The 21933-nt window shown below is 41.6% G+C and overlaps 3 protein-coding genes across 3 annotated transcripts in view; all 3 read right to left on the bottom strand.

The window, feature by feature from the left end:
* Positions 1-1893: 1893 nt before the first annotated feature.
* TOMM20 (translocase of outer mitochondrial membrane 20) lies at positions 1894-8601 on the bottom strand (the record flags this gene model as incomplete). Its single annotated transcript, XM_079550754.1, has 5 exons — positions 1894-2172; positions 3297-3439; positions 3711-3792; positions 4518-4564; positions 8478-8601. The coding sequence occupies 5 exons, from the start codon at positions 8599-8601 to the stop codon at positions 2128-2130; spliced, it is 441 nt and encodes a 146-aa protein (XP_079406880.1). The 3' UTR covers positions 1894-2127.
* Positions 8602-8863: 262 nt separating this feature from the next.
* RBM34 (RNA binding motif protein 34) lies at positions 8864-16178 on the bottom strand (the record flags this gene model as incomplete). The annotated part of the gene is made up of 11 exons (XM_079532857.1): positions 8864-9270; positions 9932-10050; positions 11760-11802; positions 11887-11950; positions 12176-12259; positions 12724-12767; positions 13320-13379; positions 14199-14421; positions 15372-15511; positions 15886-16018; positions 16141-16178. The coding sequence occupies 11 exons, from the start codon at positions 16176-16178 to the stop codon at positions 8995-8997; spliced, it is 1224 nt and encodes a 407-aa protein (XP_079388983.1). The 3' UTR covers positions 8864-8994.
* Positions 16179-20123: 3945 nt separating this feature from the next.
* ARID4B (AT-rich interaction domain 4B) overlaps positions 20124-21933 on the bottom strand; it is a gene marked incomplete at both ends in the record, with an annotated part of 57114 nt that continues 55304 nt past the window's right edge. Inside the window, 2 exons of the mRNA XM_079550311.1 lie at positions 20124-20254; positions 21235-21381. Coding sequence (XP_079406437.1) covers positions 20124-20254; positions 21235-21381 — 278 coding nt within the window. The remainder of the gene's footprint in view (positions 20255-21234; positions 21382-21933) is intronic.

Raw genomic sequence — 21933 nt, 5'->3', positions numbered from 1 at the left:
TGGCAACATTATACCAAGGAGCACAAAAAAATATTCAGTCTTGAAGGAAGGGTGCCTTATGTTATTTGAGTTTTAAGGAATCTTGATCTACCATAAGAAGCTAAAAGATGAACCAAAAAGATCTTACAGTGAAATTGCCACCACCGCTAAGGACAGCAGGTAAATATGGGAGCAGTTCTGTCAGCATAATCCGTGAATTTTTCCAAACCTTTAAAATTAAAATGTAAAAGGTGAAGTCTGCCAAATAGTCCAGCTGCACCCCGTAAGCACAGAACCTTCTACTACTTCACAGTGTTTTTATTAAATATCTTATTAGCAGAATAACTTTATATCTCTAAGTCAAATTAAAAGAGGAAAACAGTCATCGTCACCTGAAGATGATGGCTAAGTTTTACTTCTACCTGATGGCACTGAACAACAAAAGGACCAAGTTATAGCCAGCTGTTCAAGAAATTTTGTTCCTACCAGCTATAAACTTTAATATGCACTACAGAAAGATTCAACAGCAGCTCAAACTTTGGGAAACCGTATTTTCAAAGAATTAGTGGAGAAATTTCTCTTCCACAGCAAAAAGAATTGTCCAAGCTGGTGGACTCAGCAAAAGCCATTTGTACTTCCAAGTTTTGGTATGTGACAAGTGGGTGACCATAAAACTTCCATTTAATCTCTCAAAGACTCTGAAAGGCAATTTCTGGAACTTTGGTCCCGTTTTGGAAGAATCTGCCTTTACAAAAACATACAGCAGGCTGGAGTGAGAAAGATATATGGGAATGTTAGCCAGAGCGCTTTCAGAGCCTCTCTCTTCTACTCAGACTATGCCATCTAGTACCTTTCTATTAATGTAACATTAGATCAAATTAGACATTTAATTAATGTAACCATTAGACCAAAGCATTCTTCTCTCTTCTTTTCATGAAATTGAAACAAGTCATAATGCCAAAAACATTAAGCCACACTGTTAATTGCTTTTTTTAATTGCTTTTTTTTTTCTGCCACCAGAGTGGCCTTAGCACAAAAACAGAAAATGGCAGAAACTAGTCTGCTCTAATTTGAAATTTAAAATACCCTACTGAGGGAAAATGAGTAGTAGAATTCTGAAAACATGTGTAAGTCAGTATATTTTCCTTGTTTTCTCTCATTCTGATATTTTACTTCTTTCTAATTCCAGCACTTTCAGCTAGCGTAGCCTGGGGATGTCATCGTCTTACCTTTGTAATTTGAATCGGCACCAAAACAATCAAGTCAAATGCCAAAGACTGCTACATATTTTCTACCATCTTAACAATTAGAGACTGAAATGTTAATTATTTTACAAAAAGGTTGAACGCTTTCAAAAAAAATATATCATTATGCTCTTAAAATATGCCCAAGGTTCTATTATAAACAGCTTTACTTCACACAAGTGCTTTAACAGAAGTTCCTTTTTGGCAGATTTGGTTTTGACATGCATCACTACAGGTGTTACTGTTCCTGACAAACAGATCTCTCATTCCTCCAGCAGCTAAGTCACCTATTACCATTTTGATTTGCGTTTCTTTTTAATGTGATCAGTTACTGTTTAAACGATCACATGCCTATTTTCTCAGGGGATTACATGAGGTTTTGAATTAACTAAAAGCATTGGAAGACCCGTCATAACACTTTTGGTTTTTTTAAAATGTTATTTTAGATCATTTGCCCTGCTCTGACACCCAAACGTTCTGACATTTAAAGCAGTACTATAGGGACACACAAGTGTGGATAAATCTTTATTGCCATAACTTTTTTCTTTAATTCTTTTTTCTTTTTTTTTTTTTTCAAAAAATGAGCATTGGGTTTTCAATAGGTTGTAGCTTTACGTCTTTATATGTACAACATTACAACTGCATATTTTAATAATAATGAAGTTAGTGATACTTTGATAACTCAACACAGTGTATTTATAAAATGAATTTTTATCAAAATACACTTTTCACTGGGATAATAAATAAAATCCTGTGAAACCCACCTACACAAAGTTAATTTTAACTCTGGTAGAACCCGATGTGGTACACAGTCCATTAACTACTATGTTTGCCCCTTTATCCCCCTACTGATGCTCATCTTCTGGGGTAAGAAAACACTTTTTCCCCCTGTTGTTGTGTGACCTCATTCAACATCATCTTCAGCCAAGCACTGTGCACTTACAATTCTCTGTAAGAAGGAGAAAAACTCATTCACAATTATATAAGACTGACAGTAGGCAACTGATTATCAAGCAATGTAATTTTACACTGAAAATTAAGCTGTGTGATTACTGAGAAACCTGATTAATGTTAAAAATTGTAATCTATTTGACGTAAGGTTTTAAAGCCACCTCTGTGGAAGTAATACACTGCAATAGCTACCAAAGCTGAAGTCAGATAAGTGATGTGGCTCTGGGCAGCCTGGTCTGGTGGCTGGCGACCCTGCACACAGCAGGGGGGTTGAAACTAGATGATTATTGTAGTCCTTTTCAACCCAGGCCATTCTATGATGTATTCTGTGACATCTATGGTTTTTGCTTTCTCTCATTAAATGTTTTTGCTCCACTGCTTCCTTTATATCTCATTTAGCTGATGCTTTTCAGTGCTTTTACTAACAATTAGAATCTTAAACTGAAATGTAACCACACCAGAGCTGTAATGACAGCTGACTGATAAACACAGAGTATCTGCTTCATGTGAGACAACATCCTGAGGGAGTTCCCTTGGAATTCCAAGATTCTCTTGCTAGCAGATTATCAATATTACCTGCACAGTAATCAGTCTAAAAAGAAGTGCATTTTATATACACAGCTACCAGCACTTTTATCACCTGGAAAACTTTCCAAAACTGTCAAGTGCTTTGGTGTTAATTAACATTCCGTGTTGATAGCCACCAAAACCAACAGGTTAATTCTGACAGACTTTTATAGCACTTACAGATACTTACATGTCATTTTAAAAAAGCTGAGATTCAAGACCCAGTGCAAGAAAGTTACCTTTTTTTTCAGACCCAACTTCCATCTGGGAAACAGTGGATCTGCTTATGCAGTAAGATGCCCACAGTTGTCTCTAATAGCTTAGCATACTCTGTGCATAAGAGAATTTTTGTATTCCTATTTTAACTTGTTTGCTATCAATGCCATACAATACTTTCCATACATTTTCATATTTTGTTCCATGTGAAAAACCTTTTTGTCTAACTGAACATTTAAGAAAACCAATCATAGAAACCAATACCCAAGGCTAACGTAGCACGTGACAGAAGAAGCTCAGTTACCTTCCAACCTCAACAACACAGAGTGTTTCACATACCTGGCTTATTGTAGGGAGCTTAGTTAGAAGCATTTGAAACACTGGTGGTGGAAGAGTCTGCTGTAGAACTTGTAGTAGCTGCTGCGGCTGCCCACACACAGCAATGGCATTGGTCAAGTGATCAACACCTTTCTCATATTCACCTGTGTGACAAATCATAACGTTTGGAGAACAAACCTCTTCCACAGCATGAAGCATTTACAAAAAACATCTACCAACAGTGGATTGAACAACTTAGAATTAAACCACATTTCTTTTCTCCTCCCCTTGTTCAATCTTCTGAACACAGAAGGTTACAAAAAAGCAACCAAACCTGAGAGGATCAATTGACTCCCCAATGACAGAAATCTAGTAAAAGGTTTAAAAAAAATGTTATTTTTATCACTTACCCTTCAAAAGAAATTATGCTATTACCTTGAGCTAGTAGTTCCTCCCCAAGCTGGATCTCCTCAAGAAAAAACTTCTGAACAGCTTCAGCATCTTTCAGATCAGGCAGCTGTAACACACACAGTAAAACTGAAGCTGGCCCTTAAACTTTAGTTAATAATTCAGCACAAAATGTTCTCAGCCAAAACCAAACAAATACAATCACATGTTTACATGGAAACTCAAAAAAGAATTATATGTATCACCACTAAGATAAACATAAGCACAGCAATATTGAAAATCAGACTCAAGTCTCCAATCATTGCATTATACATCCATAGAGGGACAGTCTGAAATACCTCTACTTGGTTTATTAAGTATACAATTTTGTAGCAAATATAATTTCCAAAGTGTGTTATGTTCATCACAGCCCTCAGAATGCATTAAGATAAATTTATCTCTTCTTAAAGGAACCATTGGCAACAAGAAAACAGATTAGCAAATTCAATTTGTACCACAACAATCTCCCAAGTTTAGCTACAAGTCTATCTCATCCATGTTTCTTACATCTGGAAAGTACTCGTGGACCCACTATGAAAAGGAAAACATCTTCAAGTCACACAGGAAATGTTATGGTTTCTATGGTTTTCCACCTGACTCGGAAAAGGAACGACATATTTTCATATGGTTATTTGTGAAAGCTTTATAAAAAATCTAAAGGCTGCATATCTGCAGAAAGGTTTGTAATGTAGGGATCAAAACAGAGAAGTCGCCCTCTAAACAAACCTCACAAGCAAGCCTGATACAAATAAAACATTTTTCAAAACAGTGCTGCATTACTGAACACAGTATTACCTTGGAAAGCCCTGCTCTCTCTTTGGCAAGCTTCTGTTTCTTCCTTCCTGTAAGAATAATAACACGTGTTTTTTAATTTGCAGTTTAAAAAGACTTCAGATGATAGCTCTATAAAGTGAATGAGTCAGTCAGTTTCAAAACAAGAAAACGTTAATATATTCCAAATACTGAGGACTCAACACAAGAATGCAACCTGCTCTCTGCAACAGAGTACCATTCAGAGCTCTAATGAGGGCTGGCACATTGATTCAGAACGGCAATTCCTCTCCTGCTGGCTATCCTCAACACCAACTGCGCAGAGCCTGTACTCGCATATTCCTCATGCACTGAGAAGTAAAGGGAATTAAGCTAATACAGGATTCTTCTACATGAATTTCCTGCAATCATAAGCCACAGAACTGCCTACAAGGCAAGGCTACCCAATGTTAAGCCACATTCATTCTGAAATACACCACTGCACCACCAGCAGAATAGCAGCTGCTTTGCTTTAGCAGAGGTTTGGGAACTAGTTACATAGGAGCAGGATCTTACTGTCCCACAGCAAAAGCATTACCAGAGCACACATTCCTGAAACTAAGTAAGTGAGGAGCAAATGGTGACAGGCAAAACAAACATTTACAGGCTCAATCATTCAACCTGAAGACATAAAGTTGGTCTGCAACAGAGAAGTGCAGCATTCCAGCACAACTAGTGTAATTAAAATGATATGTAGCTTGTTTTTAATGCAACTGGGCAGGTATAACAAAATTTTATGATAGTGGTTATGCATACAAGAATAATTATCCCAACGTAAGTTCAGTAATACTGGTGATTTCCTTAGAACCATTTTGTTGTTCAGTTCATCAACTGAAACAGTTACACCAATGTAACTTGATGTAACTTGTGGCCCAGGTCAAGTAACTGTGCTCCTGGTCCTCAGAGTCAGCTCCATGAACACCCACCAACCTTGGGCAGCTGCCACACAGCCCTTGTCTGGCTTCTGACACAATTTTACACGTTGGAAACACTTCTGAACAATATGACTAAAAATTTTAATGGATGTGAGTTAAGAATTCGAGACTGTCCACACGATGAAGATGTCCAGGAAATCATTTCCTAGCAGTGACAACGTAACATGAAATCTACGGATGAGATGAAATGTTCCTTTCATAAAGGGAATGCACGTTCTAACCGCATGGATCATCCTTTCATCTTCCTTGGTACCTTCCTAACTCCTCACCCTTGAGTTTCTACAACATACTGACCTGTATATAAAATTTCACATCATTACACACAGAAAAATGTTGTGTCATATAGAACCCTTGCTATTGTAACAATACCATTGTTTTCTATTTTATTAAACACAAATTCACCTTCTGAAAGTTGGTGACTTCAGTTTGCCCGCTCCCAATTTTGTGAAGCATTCATCTGCACAGAGCTTTAAAGTGCATTAGCACGCATGACAGTTGTTCTAATACAACACACCAGCTCTCGTGCTGCACAGACCTCACAGGTTTTTCAGGCCCAGCTCTTGTGCATGGAAAGTTTCCAATGCAAACCAGTGGGTAACTTGATGCTCAGGTAGTGGTGGCAGAACTCCATGCACCGCACCAGCAGCACAGAAGCCAGTCCCACAAAAACAGAAACCATTCACCTCTTCTGCTCTCATCTGCTGTGCAAGAACTGACCAGCTCCCAGTGCTTCCAGCTTTACTATCCTTTGGCCCCAAGACTAAGCACCAAAACTAGGGACAAAAAACTAATTAAGAACACTGTGTGTACTAAATAAACAAGATTAAGACATCGGAAAACCAAAGTCCAGGAGTTCTTGCAGACTCTCACGAAATTGGTTCATCTCCTGAAATCCCAATCTGGCTGCTTTCTTTTTACTTACTGCGTGCCTTCGCAACACAGACTTTGGTCCTGATGCTGCTTAAACAAAGGGATGTCAATTACAACTGAGATGGCAAAAAGTGTTATCAGTCCTTTGTCAGCTGGTATTTGACCAAATGCAACAGGCAATCAATCCTTTGATACATGGGAGCTCTGTCCCTCCCAGGCTTTGCTGACATTGCATTAGAGAGGCTGAAACAATAATCTTATCCTAAAAACACTAGTTGAGATGACCTGCTCTAAATTTCACTGTTAAACAGCACATCTTCATCCAAGGAACTGCAACTGGCTGCTGCACTTGATCCTGCTTGTTAAATATCCTACAGATCAAGCTTTGCCATCCAGCAGTAAAAATGCTGTCATGATCACCAGGTCACTGACTGCACCTACACTGAAGGAAAAATTACAGTATTAAAGAACAAGAAAAAAAACCCTGAGCATTCTCTAAAGCCTTACAACTGAAAGCTGCCCAGTGTGTTGTGGCTAAGGATCTCTATCTCTCTGTTCTGTCTTCCAAATAGCAGCCACTCCATATCAAACAACGACGGATTTCTTTCACTTCTAAAGCAAATATAAATTTCTAATCCAGCAAGGTTAAGCAGCGTTCATGGAACAAGTGTAAGATTTGTTCAGAATTTTACTTGATGAGAACTCGGAAAATGAAAACAAACAGGATGCAAAATCCCTGCCAGAGCTTCTGTACAAATTTTATGAAACGCATAGAATTGTATCATAGAAGCACAGGCTGGCTTAGGTTGGAAGGGCCCTTAAAGATAATCCAGCCTCAACCCCCCCACTGCTGTAAGCAGGGCTGCCCCCCACCAGCTCAGGCTGCTGAGGGCCCCATCCAACCTACCCTAGGGCGTCTCCAGGGATGGGGCACCCACAGCTTCTCCGGGCAGCTGTGCCAGGGTCTCACCACACTCTGAGTAAAGAATTTCTTCCTAGCATCTAACCTGAATCTCCTCTCTTTTAGCTTAAAGTCATTTCCCATTCCCTCCTGTCCTGTCACTATCAGACTACGAAAACAGCCAGTCCTCCTCCTGTTTACAACCTCCCTTCAAGTACTGGAAAGCTGCAGCAAGGCCTCCCCAGAGCCTTCTCTTCTCCAGGCTGAACAAGGTCAGTGCCCTCAGCCTTTCTTCAGAAGAGAGATGCTCCAGCCCTCTGATTATCTTCGTGGCCCTCTTCTAAAGCTGCTCCAATGGCTCAGCATCTATGCAGACAATGATTCTGCCAAATCCCAGTTTTCCATGCAAGACAAACAAATACCAGTCTACTATGCTGAAATTTGCCAACCTTGCACCGTGGGACAAAAAGTACCTGGAGGACACAAAATTGCTTCTGCGATCCCAGATCACGAGCAATGGCTCTTTCATCAGCAAAACGTGCTGATCACGTTACAGTTGCTTGCTAGGAAAATCTACTTTGAGAGTGATTCCTGACCTTCAGCAAAGTGACTGGAGGAACACACCTATTCTCGGGGTAGAATCAAGCCACAGCTCTCAGCCTACTTCTTGTTATTCAAATACCTCGCACAACTCGCTCTCACAGTAAAGCTAAATTTAAAACTTCCTCAACCGCTCATTTATTTAAATGTTGAAGACGCGAAATAACGAGGAGCCACAGGACAGGAGCTCCGCGTTTTGGATCAATCACCGGTTCGCTCTGGCATTCGTTCTTATGCCTGGAGGCCAGGGGGCAGCCACCAGGAGGGTTTGGAATGCGGCGGCTAAGATGTCCGAAGGCCGCCGTTCGCTCACGCCGCAGCGCAGGAGCGGCTTTGCGATCAGACCGCAGCTTTATCCGATCGCCCTCCGAACGCCGGGAAACGAGCGCCGCCACGTAAAGCGCGGCAGCGACAGGCCCCGTCCAAGCGTGCGGGATGAACAGATCGCCGCACGGGGCGGAGGATCTAACCCCAAGCCGCGCTCCCGGCGCGCACAGCCCGCGTTAGCCTCTCACACCACGCGGCGCAGGGGCCGAAGAGCGCGGGGCAGCAGAAGCCGGGCCGGGAGGGCCGCGGAGCCGCCACGTGCCGCCGCCCCGCGCGGGAGCCGGGCGGGGGAGGGGCGGCCCGGACACTCACGCTCCCGCAGCCGGTTCTTGAAATTCGGGTCGCTCCGCCTCTTGCGGTCGAAGTAGATGCAGTAGCCGATGAAGAGGGCCCCGCAGAGGCCCGCGGCGATGGCGCCGGTCTTGCCCACCATCATGGTGCCCGGCGCCGCGGGGAAGGCGCCGCCGCCCCCGCCCTCCGCAAGGCCGGCGCCGAGCTCCGCAGGCACCTTGGGGCGAGCGGGCGGCGAGAAAGGACCCCGCCTCGCTTCCGCTGCGTCATCAGCCCGCGCCGGAGGGCGGCTTCCTCGGTGCCTGCCGGGCGGCGGGGCCCGCGGCGCATGCGCGAGCGGCGGCACGCTCCGCGCACTCCTCACCCTTCCGACGCCCTTCTTCCCTACCGGCAGGGAGAGGGCGGCGCGGTCGACGTACGGTAAGGACAGAGACAGGACACGGCAGAACGCCCTTGTATTTATCGGCTTTATTAAAAAGAACCAATTTTTTTTTTTTTTTTTTTTTTTTTAAACATAGATAGCTAGCTGTTCAAAAGGCTATTTGTTTTTCCCACCTTTCTTTTTACTAATGCTTTTCAATCTTTTGGGCTTGGTGCTCTTTTTGGCTGGATTTGCTTTTTCGCCAACAAATGAATCATGAGAGCCTGACTTGTTTTTCAGCATTGTTTGAGCTCTGTCCTTAGGGCCGCGAGACCGACTGGTGGTGCTTTTCTGTGGGGCTTTGTCCTTCTCAGAGCAGCGTTTCACGCGGAGTTTTCGTCCCATCAGGTCAGAGTTGTTGAGCTTCAGAGCGAGATGTACAGCATCCGTATTCTGTGAGAACAGACATCCACTTGAAAAGCAGCACACTCCAGTTGATGACTTCCAAATAAAAGGCTGCCTTTCTTTAATTCTGTCAGGCAGGTTTTTACAATGGAGAGCACCTGACTGCCTTTACTTCCATAAGTCAAATCTGGTCAGAAGTGCTCACGCACCCACAGGGCTTATGCCCTGGGGCACGTGTTCTTGAAAGGGAACTCTGAAACACCTTACACCAGTCATAGGAGAGAGATAGAAACTGGGGACAAAGAAGATCTTGGGCTGCAGGAAATAAACTGAGTAAGATGAGTCTGGGAGAAAAGCATGAAAAAGCAGTGTTTACGGCGCTGGAGAAATGGCTGCAGGAAAGAATTCACTTACATTTGGAAACATAACCAATGGGAAAACATTGCTGCTACACCATGTGAATTTGTTTTTTTCTCTATTACACCTTTCCTTTACAGTCAATTTTTTTCAGCAGTGTTTTGCAACTTTTCTTTGTCCTCAACCTAAAATAATTGCCACAGGTCTGGAGGAAGCTACTTTTAACACACAAAACAGCGCTACCATCTAACATCGCGTACGTATTTTAAAAAAACAAGTGTTAGTAAGGCCATAACAGCAATTCCCAATTCCTGTTTGGACAAGTGCCCTGAAGTCTGACACTCATACATACCTCAAACAGAACGTAGCCAAAGCCTTTACCCATGCCGCTCTGTCTGTCGCGCACAATTCGCACCGCCACTACATCTCCGCAGTCAGCAAAGTGCTCTCGCACAGCGCTGTCACTGATGTCTGCAGGCAAGCACAGCAAGACACATCTCTTCAGTGAGACAGCTTTAGAAGCCTAGCCTAAATCCAAACCATTTACCAATTTAGGTACACAAATATATTTAAATCATAGAATCACAGAACCACTCAAGCTGGAAAAGACCTTAAAGATCATCGAGTCCAACCACGACCCAACCGTACTACCCTAACTAACAACCCTCCGCTAAGTCATGTCCATGAGCACCGCATCCAAATAGATTTTAAACACATTCAGGACCTATAAAATTAAGTACACAAATATCAGTGTTTCAGAGAAATTCCAGCAGCTTAACACTGTAGACAGCGTGGAAATTCTAAGCCATCACTGCGTATGATTTGAAAGTGGTTTGCAAATGCTGGTGCTTGTGGACTTTATATAAGGACTGTTTCCTCTGACACTCATTGATCCCCTACCTTTGAAAAGTGCAATACAAATCACAAATAAGAATGAAGAACAAAGTACATTTTTTCAAATAATTTCAGTTATGGGTTGAACACAGTGGACATGAAGATTCAAGCAACATTTTTGAAATTCCTTCTTATGCCATAATCTATTTCTGAGAATTAATACTGATGATACAAACCCTGAGCTGGCAGTTCCTGAAACTTGATGCTCAGTGACTGGACTAAATGTTATCTGAATGTGGGAAAAGGGATTTAATACGACTATTCTGATAATGGTCACACACGTGAGGCTTTCTCAGTCTCATGCCTATGCAACCAGAAAGACAAGTGGGATGTAAAAGTACTAAAACACAGGTTACAGTCTTCTGTACAGGTACACTTTATTCTATAGTAATTCTCTTTACATGGATATGCCTCTGCACTAGGGAGGGTCTGAATTTAACAGTGAGGGTTTAATTTTATGGAAATTTGATGTGCTGAGAAAAGTTAAAGGTGCTGAAGTAATTTCCAGATTACTATCAATGTCCAAACTGCTCTTTTCCTGCAGGATGCATGGAAGGACAGTACCAACACAAGTTCTACACAGCAGAGAAATGTTAACATACTCAGATCTGTCACTTCTCCAGCTTTACAGACAGGTCAAGTTTTAACAGTACTGGTTGTTTATCAAGTTATTGGCACAGGACAGGCCTTTCGTCCCACACCACACCCCAAAGTAAGTTATCCCAAGCATCCTCACTCCATTAATAACCTCACATGGACCACACCTGATGGTGATCCCTTCATTTACTCAGAAGCAGCTGAACATTCATTAAGCACTGACCTGAACTACACAGCGAGCACCTCCACTCAGCTAACAACTCACAGCAAACAGCTGCCTGCACAGAGTCACTCATCCTGTGGCTCACAGATGAACATCAAAATTAGAAGCTGTCCCTGTGTATCACTTGGAAGTGGTTCACAAGTACAAGCATGCATTTGGCAGTTTATTAAGCTGTGACATATGCAGCTTAGTCATATTTATTTAAGAAATGTGAAGTAACAATAAGAAATAGAAGTGCTTGCAGTTCTAGAAATATAACAGAAGAAAACAGTTAATGTGCAGCACCTGCTGAAAACTCACCCCTTTTGGTGCCTCTGTCAAAAAATAAAAGTGCTATTTTAAAAGATTCCAACAAATGATAGTTAGCTACCTAAACATGGTACCTGAAACAATAAATAAAAGAATCCTAATGTCACTGTATTCCATAAGGACTAAACAACAAGGCAAGATGTTCCAATTTACTTACCATACGCGAGATTTCCCAAGAATACAGATCGCTTGTTGTCATGCTAAAGAAAACAAGAGGTTGAAAGCCACTAAGTCATTTGTTACAGCAAAACACAGAACGTGGGTTCGTGTCACACACTACTTACCAAACTGTTGTTTGATGCACCGTCAACTCTGATGTGAAATCCACTAGCAACTTCTGTTCCATTTCTTTTGTAATCAAAAGAAAAAATTCTTAAAATTAAACGATGAATCATTGCTTCATTTACAAAGTCACTGCATAGCATTTTTGCAAAAGGCAAATTTACTTTCAAGCTTGAAATACCATCTTTGTTTTAATACAAGCAGAGAACAGGAGGCAGATTATAAATTTATCTTTAAACACTCTGCATATCTGCCTTCTCAACAGGCACGAGGAACAAAGCTGAGACTTACTTTTTTAGAGCCTTAACAGCAGCATGTTCTTCTTTAAACACGACATAAGCATTAATGTACTTCACATTAGGATGAATCTTACGCCTGGAATGGGAAAAAGACACTTTTTAAACAATTCTGATACTATGCTGTGCACGAGCACTTCTTGTTAAACAACTGACATCTCCCCTGTTTTGCACGCAGTAGCAACTTCAATTCCTGTAAAGCGCATTCTGTTGAAAAGAGTTCCAACTGTACATCTTACACAGCGTGCGTATGGACCCCAATTCAGCTTCCTCAGCTCATAAGTACACCCAAAGGAATTAAGGACTCTACCTCCTTCCTAAAATATACCTCCTTCCTAAAATATAAGAAATGCAACCTAACACAATTATTTACTGCTAACACTAGGCTTATAATTCCTTATCACTTGTCAAAGTGTATTACAAAAATCAAAGAAACAAAAGACAAAAAAAAAAAGGCAACAGCAAAACAATGAACAACAAGTACTTAAAAAAAAACATTTTGTCTTTGAAAAACAAAGCACAAAACTCAGAAGCAGAACCTACTTTATGGCTGCTAACTTTCTGGATAAAGCAACTTCTGCTGGAACCTTTAAGATAAAAAAAACCTTTCATCAAGTAATCACAGTGACAACATATCACAACTATTTTGTCCTTGAAGAGAAAGTCAAACAAACACCACTGCCACTTAGCATTATGTAGCCAGTACACTGAGCAAATGGATATTCCTGATGATCTAGAAATATCTCAAAATTATACAGCTTGTTTTGGCCTAGGCTGTTTCTTGAGTTCCAAGAGAACTATCTTCTCCCATTCCATACAGTACACAGAGTTACAATGAATATGCCTTTGCTGCTGTAATTTAAAAACAGCTTAATAATACCGTAGTTAAATCAGCAATAATAAGGGCCTTCTCAGAGAAAAACTACAGCTCTGATGGTACAAACTGCTGTTATGGGAACAATATGGGAACAAAACGTGATGAAAGGTGCCTCTGCAGTAATATCACCAGTGCTTCTTCTAATGGTAAAAATACACTCACCTAAACCTGCTTCTAAATTAATGAAGATACAAGCCTTAGGAACAGTATCCCGTAAGGTCAGAAAAGCAGATGCCATGTAACATCAGAGAAAATAACGTACCACGGAACGGAATCGAATGGATTCTATTTGTCCATATTCTTTGAAAAGAGACTTCAGCATCTGAACAGAAAACATAACAGATGTTCAGTGTTATTTCTGCATCCTGATAATAAGTTACTGTTGGACACGCACTACCAAGATGGTTTTTATACTGTTTTCATTTCACTCGTGCAAAGTATGTTAACAGGCTACTAAAAACATGCCAACAACTTGCAAGCATTTCTTTGTTTTCCGTGACCACTTCTTATTCTATGGACTGCCAAAACTGAATTAATATCCCTAACTACTGAGGATGGTACAAATTTAAAACGTTGTGCAAAAATCTGAAGTATTATTTGTGCTCAAAATGAGCAGCAGGTTGCAGCTTTGTACTCATAGCTCTCATTTATTACACAGGTTTTAGTTGAAGGGAAAAGTTCTTCACAGAGAGCGGTGAGGAGTTGGAACAAGCTGTCCAGATAGGTTGTGGACGCCTGGAAGTGTTTGAGGCCAGGTTGGACAGAGCCCTGGGCAAGCTGGTCTAGTACTAAATGGGGAGGCTGGCGGCCCTGCCTGCATCAGAGAGGTTGGAGCTTTGTGATCCTTTGAGGTCCCTTCCAACCCAAGCCGTTCTACGATTCATTCTATGATTCTATGAAGAAGAAATCAACAAACTCTACTGAAGCAACACAACTGCATCCACTGCTGTAAAAAGCCCAACTCCACCAAAACAAAAAAGACTGCGTCTGAAGGTTTCTGATAATGAGCATTATTTCCCACTTTCACAACAAGAGATTTTAGTCATAAGCATGTGTGAGATCCCAAGTGGAAACATTCCCTTAAAGCAAGGGCTGTCATAATCTTTTTCATTCCTTTAGCTGACAGATTCCGTTCACGTACCTGAGCAGTATAGTTGACAGGCAGATTTCCAACAAACACCGTTCTTTTGTTTTTAATCATTTCTTCAGCCTCGTTCTTTTTCTTCTCTTGTTTTACAGTTCTGCCTGTACCTGAATTAATATCACTCTTGGCGACAGCATGAGAAGCCCGTTTTTTTTGCTTCGCTTTGCTCTGAAACAGTTTTCGCGCTTCATCTTCATCTGCCTGTTCTAAAGCACTCTCCCTTTTCAGGAAAAGACAAGCAAATTGTAACTGATGGGAAAGAATGGGACATTTGAGGCAAGAATTAACGCCTCTAAGAGAGGTATTTCAACTTATATTTTAAATTGTCATGCTCAACATAAAATTTCAAATGTTATTTTTTCCTCCAGTGCAGAAAATAAACTTATCTGACCGTTATGTGATACAGAAAACTATTTGCTATCCCAGGCCATGAAATCCACTACTAGTTAGATGTAGTTAAGAAAGAATTCAGAAGATTACTCTAAAATTGAAGGGAAAAAAAAGTCATCATTGCATGCCAGAAATAAGATAAGGCTTCTTCCCAGCATCTATTACATCCACAACCATCTTTTGAGATCCACCCTTATACTAACAGATCTCTGTCTGCAGAAACCTTTTCTTGGATATGGAAAATGCAACAACAACATCAGAAAGTGGACACGGTATGAGCCCCAAGAGCTATAATCAGTCAAATGTTGCTATCCAGGAATTGAATGGAGAAGTTTCCTGCCTGAGCTGACAGCGCCTCGGCTCACCCTGCATGTTTACAGGAACAGGCAATGCAACAGAACAGTTTGGTTCACAACAGAGGCCAGCAGACTAAGGACAACCAGCTCAGGCCCGCAGACTGCTCTGCTAAAGGTGCCTCTTGAGAGCAGCTCTGAAGGCATCACTGTGAGCCAGGGAGCCACACAATACCTCAGCCTGCAGCCCTGCCAGCTCTCTGACAGAGGCTTTGGTTCCATGAGCCAAGGGCCTGCCTCTAGCAGGAACACAAAGTATTGAACACCTTCTAGTGTAAACTATTTGACATTTCCACAAGCTGCTTAAAAATAGTACTTTAAAACACAAGGTTGGGAGGAAAAGTAGACTAAAATTTCACTGTTTTGTTTCCTGGTTAAGATAGGCTTTTTTCTTTAATCTCTCATTAAGAAGGTACCATCTACGCACCTCTTTGCCAACTTCTCCTCTGCTTTTGAAAGCTCCTTCTTTCTGGTTTTCTTCACTTTCTTAGGAGTTTCTTCTCTGACAGAAGAGCTCTGTCCCTCTGACACCTTCTCTGCTTCTGTATGCTTTCTTTTCCTATTTTCCTTTTTCAAAAAGTCAAAGAAACTAACTTGAGAAACAAAGTTCCAGAAATCCCCTACAACTGTTTTACAAATCGCAGTTTATTTGGAACACCGTTTATTTATCAGCTCTATCTTCAGCTCGGGGGCTGGCCCAGCTGCACGCCTCCTCCTGCGATGCACAGAGGGGCACAGAGTCCGTCAGGGCGGCATTCCGCTATGCAGCTACGAGGCCACATAGGGCCGACCCGGCCAACAACCCAGCACTGGGAAGGGGGGCAAGTCGGGGCTATCCAAACCCCACCGCAAAATCTCTCACCGATATTTAAAAACCCCGCCCTCACACCGAGGCGCACGCGGTGGGAGACGGCTCCGCTGTCCCGGTACGCAGAGCTTACCCTGGGCACGGCCACCAACATGGGCGGCGGGGCGGCGGCACGGAACAGACCAGCCAGGGGCCGCACCGCCGCCGCCCCGCCCGAAAAGAGGCTGCCGACCACCTGCCCCACCACGTAGTCCCCGCACAGGGCCCTGCACAGGAGAACGGCGTCAGCGGTCGCCCCGCAACGGCCGCTCTACGGGGCAACACCGCCGCGCGGCGGCAGAAGGAGAGGGAAGGGGAACGGGAGGGGGCAGAGCGCGCGGTAACGCACCCGGCGGGCGACTCCGCGGCTCCTCGGGGCGCCGCCATGATGGGGACGCGCGCGGCAGGAAGAGAGGGTGCGTGACTTCCGGCCGCCGCACGGCGCGGGCAGGGGCCGGGGCTGCGTCGGGAGGGCTGTGACACCTACCTGGGGGCGGGTAGGGGAGGGTCGCGTAGTGCGTCGAGCGCCGTGACGCGTGCCCGCACCGAATGGTTGCCGTGGTTGGGCTGCTGTGATAACGCAGTGCTGTAGCACGTAACAAGATGAAGCACGCTGTAGAAGGAACAGTTACTGCTACCCAGGGCAGTGGGCACGGCCCCGAGTGCTGGAGCTCAGGGAGTGTTTGGACATCGCTCCCACACACACGGTTTGGACTGGGGGTGGTGCTGCGTGGAACACTGAGTTGGACTCAGTGATCCATGCGGGTCCCTCCCAAATCAGAATGTTCTCTGATTTTATGTACTCTTCCCACGTGATCTTTAAGGCACTTCGGGCCCATTTTTGAGGTGCCAGTGTGAGCAGTTCTGTTTGCACTTGCCTCTAACTGAAGTAGAACAAGTAATCCAGAGACAGAATAAGGTAAAGCATTAGTCTTGATTTAGTCCTTCTGGATTGCAGGACTCTCATGGACAACCCAAGACAATACAAAAATTGCTGAAAACTGTCAGTGGATGCTGCACTTACATGTATTGGTGTTTCCAAACTACCTTCACATGGCAGAGCAGTTTGATAGGTGACAGTGGGTAGAATAGGCTGAACCATCAAATTGCATCAAAACTACATTGGGAAAACATTTTGCTGACTGATTTCAGAGATTTATAATTGCTGGAGCTCAACAAAAGGCATATTACCTCCAGGAACTCAACCAGAGAGTGAGTTTGAACCATAAGGTAGGTAGAGAAGAAAGTGTTACGGCACAACAGAAACCACACAGTAAAAAGTAGTACAAACACTGGTACGGACTGGTGCAAATATACTGGGAGCAATAAAGACAGCCTTCAAGCCAGATGAGCTCCCAAGCATATGCTGAAAGCCTACACACAGCTGTTCTCAAGAACATCAAATGTGAGACACAGAAAGCACCTGTCAACTCAGCCAAGGTGCAATGCATAAGTGAGGGGCAATTTTCTTTTAAGGTTGTACAAGCAGGCACTCACAGGTACAGGCAAATACTTTCTCAGCTTTAAGCACAGTGTGCACGCCAAGCGGGGAGCACACCATGTTCAAGCAGTATTATAATATGTAAACTGAAAGGAAGCTCAGATTTCTCGTTCTGCAACTCAGATTACATTAGCCTAGCTAAAAAGTTTGCCAAAAGCATCTTTGTTTGTAACTGCAGGGACACAGTAACATGAACTAGAGAATACAAACACTTCACAGAAGAGGTGCAATATAAAACACCCAGAACAGATTCTGATTAATCATCGATCTAGATGCAAGAGAGCAAAAATTAAATAATCTATGTAATAAAAAACACCCCAAATCCATACTTACGCAAAAACTTTCAACTTAATTGAGTAGCAAGAAAGTGCGAGAGGCAGCTTAATGAAGAATCTCTCAGTTGTTTCATGTTAAGTAAATAAAGCTTCACATATAGGAGTTAACAAATGTATCAAAGCACAAATGCTGGCACTGAAGCAGAGCTGATAGAGAACTAGCAGCAAGTGGAAGGCTGAATACGCTCAATTGCCCAAATGCAGATCCCAGTTCAATCAATACCAGCTGTACTCCTGAAACTAACGGCAGAACTGAGCCATTACAACTCTGTTTCTATTAAACGTGTATATTACCTTCCAAGTAGCCCCACTGAAGCTAAAGTTGCCCCTGACAGTCTCAAATCATGGCGATCGTTCACATTTTAAGTGTCCAAAGCCTGTTGTCAGTCATTTGTGATTTACCAGCCTCAGTGGCAATTCACCATTTTACAAGTGCAACTATTTTGGACAACAGAAGGAGGGCCAGGCATGGCGTGAGCAGATATAACTAAAGGTTCCATGCAAGTTCCACCAAATCTGAACTTAGCCGTTGTTTTTAGAAGATGGCAAGTACCTTCAGGAGCTTTCTTTTCCATTTTTCAAACTAACCAGATTAATGTGAATCCAAACTCCTCTTTATTTCAACCGGTGCTGCATTAATGATGTCAACAAGCAACACTTCCGCTGAAAAAGATAAATTTTAGCCAACCACTAAGAGGAAAACAGAGAGCCAACGTACAATGTCTAATTAATTTTCGTATGCTTACTACACCACATCAAATATCCTTTGCTGAACTGATTCTGCAGGTTGATGTCATTTATATAGTTGCTTAATTAAACTGTTAGAAACAAAATCAGGGATTCACAAACTATGGCATTTTATTTCAGAGGCCTTTGCTTACATTTGTACAATATATTACATAATTCTCCATTTTCTGCAGAACCTAATATATATTTTATAGCTTTTTTCTATAAGCTTTTCCTTCAACGTTTGTCAACAAATTTTTACAGTCCTGTACAATTCTGAATACTTTGAAACCATTTTCAATAAAATCAATAAAGTTAGCCTTAAGCACACACTACGAAGACTGAAAATGCTTTTCTTAGAAAAGTCAAATGTAAAGGATTCTGACACTCTAGCATCTACAAACAAAATGCTTTGAATTCTTACATGTTGTATTGCCAGAAAACAAAGAAAAACATGCCAGCCTCTATTTTCCCCAGCCAAAAGAAGTACACAGAACTACAATTAAAACAGTAAAACAATCTGTACAATAAAGTACTGTGTATTAACAGTGCCAGGTATTAAATAGCTTGAATGAACACTTCCGCAATATACAAATGTCTTACAAAGGTATATAATTAACAGGAGAGCGTTGGGATTCATACAACGTAAAATCAATACAAGTGAAAACAGTTTGAAGTTGGTTTTGGAATTTGTACAAGGCATTTAAAAAATTAAATGTCTACCACTCAGCTAGCTATGTATTTTAAAAACAACTACCCTTTGTGGCAGTGTTCATACCAGCAACCACAAATTATAACCTCACACCTTACTCGGTCTTGAAGTCCTCTCTCCTTGAAGCTCGTAATAAAATAAGCATTACAAATGAAATATTTGTTGCTTTAAGGGAAAAGAAACATTTACAAGAAAACACAAAAATATAACTGTTATAATCCGTTATGAATAAATATACACTTTAAACTGGCTAAATACAATATTTATACATTAAGATTTAATACAGTTTGTTAGCCATTTTCTTCCTTTTTCATAATGTATTTTATCAAAATTAAAAAAAAATACTGTTTTATAGAAAAATGGCAAAGTACAGTAGTTTCTTTCCAATTAACGGGTTATTAAAACCCAGAGTAACCTATTTAAGCCTAATTCAAACCTGTAAACATGAGTCAGTTTTGTTTGTTTTTAAAGGAATCCTCGCATTTGGTTATCAGGACCGATGTCAAACATCCCACTAACTGCAGGTTTTGAATTGAATACATGTGCTTGACGTATACAATTGAAGCCACTATAAGGTGACTTAGCAGTTAAAAAACAATTAGCTTGTACAAATGAAAATAGGTTCAATATTTGTCATAAATAAATGGAAAAATATCAAATGTTCCAGCTTTAACAAAATACCAAGGAATACATGTACAGTAAGCCTTACCACATTTATTTAGATCAACCCAACAACTAGATGCTTATTGTACTGTCTCTACAGGCAGTGAACAGCCTCCATTTGCCACAGTGGAAGGCCTTCCAGTCACTGGACTTACAATTCCCAGACAAGTTGGAAACAATTATTGCTTGAGGAAAAGCAGTTTGTTGTACTTTTTCTTCATAAAAGTGCACTTAAGTGCAAAGTTAGCTTGTCAAGAAACAACTTTAAATACAAAATAGTGCTTGTCTGAATTTTGTGCCACTGTGCAGTATAAAAAAAAAATTTAAAAAAAAAAAAAAGAAAAGAGTGGCCCTCAGCAGCCATTAAGTGCAAAGTGCTTTGGCAAGTCCTGCTGTCACCTGCACTCAACTGACATTCCGTTTTGTGATGAACTTGACATGGATGGTTCTGCTAAGGTTAACATAACTGCAGCTGTAATTGAACTGGAGGAAGGTGATGAGGAGGAAGATGATGTAGTAGCAGCACCTGCATGGGAACAAGAAAACAGGTTTTAAAAGTTCACAAATTGGGCAGTAAAAAGGGCTTATATATATACTGACTCCAATATCTAATGTCTAGAAATTAAAAGAAAAAAATCCTCCACTCCCCAGCTTTCATGGGAAATACTCTGCAAGACAAGCTATGCTATGTACAAGATAGCATAGCACCGCACCCCTGCAGTCCTGGTTCTCTGATGACCCACATCAAAAACTCAGCCAGAGGATGTCAAAGTCATTCCTGTCCCACAGGCACAGTCATCAGTTCTCTTTCCTGTGGGAATTCACACAGGCAGGGCCTTGTCCCAGCACTGAACCTGCATGTACAGCCTGCTTGGGCAATCAAGAAGCAACTGTTGTGCCCATGAGATAGCAGTTTCAGCCACAAAAATCTTGCTACGCGTGGCAGAGTACTGCTAAATATGCAGATAAAAATAGGATGTGGAAAAAATGCTTTTAATGCAGGCACACTAAAACATTCCTTATTGAAGTAAAGCAAGAGAAACAAGATATTTTGTTTATTAATCTTCTTTAAAGCCATGATGAATCTCTTATGCTAATGGGAAAGCTTGAACCAACCACACAAAAAATACTCTAGTAAGCGAGCACTTGTCTTCAAGTCATGCAGTAGGTTATTTGTTACCATAGGATGCTTTGTTCACAGCTTAGAGAGGTTTATCATACTTTCCTCCCATGCAAAAATAAGCTCTACCTAAACAAAATAGATTGCCTACAACCTTCTACAGAGGGTTGATTAAGTATCACTGCATGCCTGACCTGTTCCTTCAAAAGTTGAAAAAGCATTGTTAAAAAAACAAACACAAACAACAGAAACCAAACAATAGAACACAAACAACCCAACCAAACTAAGGGCACATCTTCCTATAAACTATCCAACTCCTATCCATTCCTTAATAACATGATATGCGATTTAGCCCTTTGAAAGAAAAATGGAGTTCCCACACTTACTTTCTCTCTCCTTTTTCTTTAAGCGCTTTCTTCTCCGGTCAATGGAAGCTACCTCAGACTTCAAGGACAGGTAGTGTTTCCTGATCTCCTGCAGTTTTTCTTGAAGAATGGTTATGCGCTCAGCACTGGTCAAATTTTCTAAGTCAGCTGCAAGGTAAACAGTCTGTTAATTACTGGACTGCAGCATTTCTAAAAACTTCTCAATTGCAGTGAAGTAGGAAGTACTCAAGGGCTGGAGAAGAAAATGTAGTGAGAATCTCTCAGAAACAGCTGAGAACACGAAGGACCATTCTGGCAAAACCAATCCAGCACAAGTGTCTGCACGATGCGCTGCACCAGCTCTTTCTACACTACGAAAGAAACAGCAGCCTTCAGGCAGTCTGACAGAGCACAGAATAGCAGAGCATAACATTCTGAGAACTTCAGAAGTTTGACGTATATTAAGGTCATCTGTGAATACTGAATGAGATATTATGGATAATTCTAAGAAGTAATTTAAATCGCTCATGTCACACAGTTTCAATTTGACCTTTTAAAGTTAAAAAAAAAGAAAGTAATTCATGAATTTCTACACACATCCATGGTTGGTACTAAGAACAATTCACTGCTGAATAAACAAACTCCTAGATGCTGAGAGAGGGGGCTAAAAACAAGTTTTTTGTTTTAAGAGAATTATTTTTCAACTGTTTGTTTCTATTT

This window comes from Tetrao urogallus (assembly GCF_951394365.1).
Source record: "Tetrao urogallus genome assembly, chromosome: 2".
Lineage (NCBI taxonomy): Eukaryota > Metazoa > Chordata > Aves > Galliformes > Phasianidae > Tetrao > Tetrao urogallus.
Note: the sequence above shows the minus strand (reverse complement) of the source record. Positions and strands in the feature narration are given on the sequence as shown.